At 45.7% G+C, this 2,757-nt stretch overlaps 1 protein-coding gene across 1 annotated transcript; it reads left to right on the forward strand.

Annotated features, from left to right (window-relative positions):
* The first annotated feature begins 1,576 nt into the window (after positions 1-1,576).
* Positions 1,577-2,176, forward strand: LOC121726072. Its single transcript, XM_042113299.1, has one exon. It carries the CDS (start codon positions 1,577-1,579, stop codon positions 2,174-2,176), a length of 600 nt encoding a protein of 199 aa, XP_041969233.1.
* Positions 2,177-2,757: the final 581 nt, after the last annotated feature.

The raw sequence follows: 2,757 nt of genomic DNA on the forward strand, positions 1-2,757 counted from the left end.
GTTTGTATGTATTTACGGGCAACCCGGATGCAGCAAAAATGAACAAAATTTATGAAAAAGCTTTATTACCATCTGTCAAAAGTAGGTATAAAAACCCAAACGAAAAATGGATTTTACAGGAGGACAATGATCCCAAACATCGAAGCCGTGTCTGCACCGCCTGGAAGACCGAGCACGGTATTGATGTTTTAGACTGGCCATCACAGTCACCAGACGCAAACCCGTTAGAAAATGTTTGGGCGCTTATGAAGCTAAAGCTACGAATGAGTAATACAAAAACCGTTGCATAGCTAAGTCGCAATATAAAAGCGATATGGAGTACATTGTCCCGTGACTACGCTGAAAATTTAATCGAAAATATGCCTCGGAGATGTGAGTCCGTAATACATAGTAGAGGGGACTGGACCGCATATTAGTGATAAAGCATTTTAAAGTAATAAATAAACAATTATATAAAATAAATTTTGTTTCATTTATTTAACTTCTAACATTAATTTTGCCGGTTACGCTCTTGTTGAACATAGTGTACATATGATACAGCCTGGAGACAGACAGACTGACAGACATCGAAGTCTCAGCAATAGGGTCCCGTTTTTTACCCTTTGGCTACGGATCCCTAAAAATGAAATCATGTAATGGGAAAAAATAAAAAAACACGTTTTTTTTATCTTAGTGAAGTTGAATCAATATAATAAAATTAATATGTTTTTTTTTTTCATAGACGGCAAAGCTAAATAGCTTTTATTTGCTATCTATAAAAGAAAAAATATTATTTCCCTATTAACTCTACCAAGTTTGTTTCTCACAGATTCTGTGCATCGCCACCTACGATAATTCAACCAAAGTGTAGATAGATATTTGATTTGACATGAATGAAACTACATACTGATGCATTAACATTATGCTAATTCACTGCCTTCACAGCTCAGTAGACACCTATTATTTATATTAAACATCAACAATGAAAATTTAAATAATCATGCGCTCGATGCTCCTGGAATTTTAATACAATAAGTATATTGGATTTAATGCACACAACCCTGTAATGGAAATTCGCATACGAGAGAAACATATTATTATGATAATTAATATTGATATTCGCTTATTAAAGCGAATCGTAACATATCGAGCCGGCCGGTGTATTGTAAAACTAAAATGTAATTTTACGCGAGTTAAGTGGAAATATAATATATGTAATTAAAACATAACAATTTGAAAACGGTCACAAAAGGGAAAATGTATAATTACTCGCCAATAGTACGACACCGGAACCGCAGCTAGATTACTATTTAATGGGACCTTACAAACACGACCACTTACCACCAAGTGGCTAATCTAGGTCAACTTTGACCACCCCAGGTGGTCCTTCACGCCCCACTTCCGCAGATTGGCACCAAAGCTAAAAAAGACGGCCATGGTTCTTGGACGCCTCCTGCCCAACTTGGGGGGTCCGGGATCCGCCTGCAGGAGACTTTATGCGGGGGTCCTTCAATCCATGGCCCTCTATGGAGCTCCTATCTGGGCGGATAATCTCAATGCGCAGAGAAGAGCCTTATTGAGGAGTCCGCAGCGAACAATGGCCCTGCGGATGATTCGCGGTTACCGGACGGTGGCCACCGAAGCGGCGTTTGCATTAGCCGGTACCCCTCCATGGGACCTGGAAGCCCGTGTGCATGCGGAAATCTACTCCCGCACTGCAGCAGCAAAGGAAAGAGGGGAACGGGTGCCACCAGATTGGCGTCGCCAAGCGCGAATGCTGATAATGCGCACCTGGCAAGACCAAATGGCATCTCCAACTGCCGGTCACAGAGTTGTTGCAGCAATTCGGCCAGTACTGGAGGATTGGGTGGCGCAGCGTAATGGCACTCTCTCCTACCGGATGGTGCAGATGCTGACAGGACATGGGTGTTTCGGTCACTACCTGCACCATACGGCCAGACGGGAGCCAACGCCTCAGTGCCATCACTGTACGGAGGAGGACGACACGGCGCAGCACACGCTCGTTGCCTGCCCAGCCTGGGTCGCACAACGGGCAGAACTCTGCGCCGCTATAGGACCAGACCTGACACTCCCGGACACTCCCGGACATAATAAGAGCACTAGTCCGGTCGAGAGAAGCCTGGCAGGCGGTCTCTGCTTTCTGCGAGTCCATCATGACGCAGAAGGAGGCCGCTGAGAGAAACCGGGAAGCTGATGAAGCTGCTGACCCGATAGGGAGAAGACGCGGGGGACGAAGACGCGCTCAACATGAGCGTCAACTCCCGCCATATTAGGGCTCGGGCGATGGATTGGGGAATCCATCGCCTATTGCACGAGCTCTTCCGGTAGAAGAGCGGCCGGAGCCCTGGACCGCTCTCCCGGAGAAAGCGGCAGAAACCGCGCGGATGGTTCTGCTGGTAGAGCAGATGCCGCTGTCTGGGCGGGGCGGGTCCAGCGGCTCAGCGACACGCGGAGAGGAGGCACCGTTGGGTTTTAGTGGGTAGCCAAGGGTGCTCCTCCTTACCGCAGCAGGCTGTCGGGAATGCATGAAGCATTTCCCAACGGCAAAAAAAAAAAGGTCAACTTTGACCACTAATATTCGCCCACTAGCTTATAGGTGCTGCAAAATGTACCAAGTTTCTGATTTCACGAATGAAGAGCTACTAGGTATAATTTCCAAATTCTATATATATTATGCGAGTACCTAGCGAAAAGTAGGTACAATAAACCTTTTAAACAGCTCCACACGTTAAAAATCTTATACTTCAGCTTTGTTCG

This window comes from Aricia agestis, chromosome 4 (assembly GCF_905147365.1).
Source record: "Aricia agestis chromosome 4, ilAriAges1.1, whole genome shotgun sequence".
Classification (NCBI taxonomy): domain Eukaryota; kingdom Metazoa; phylum Arthropoda; class Insecta; order Lepidoptera; family Lycaenidae; genus Aricia; species Aricia agestis.

Excerpts from the sequence above, each read along its gene's own strand:
- LOC121726072 (XM_042113299.1), top strand. The coding sequence starts at position 1,577 with ATGGCCCTGCGGATGATTCGCGGTTACCGGACGGTGGCCACCGAAGCG.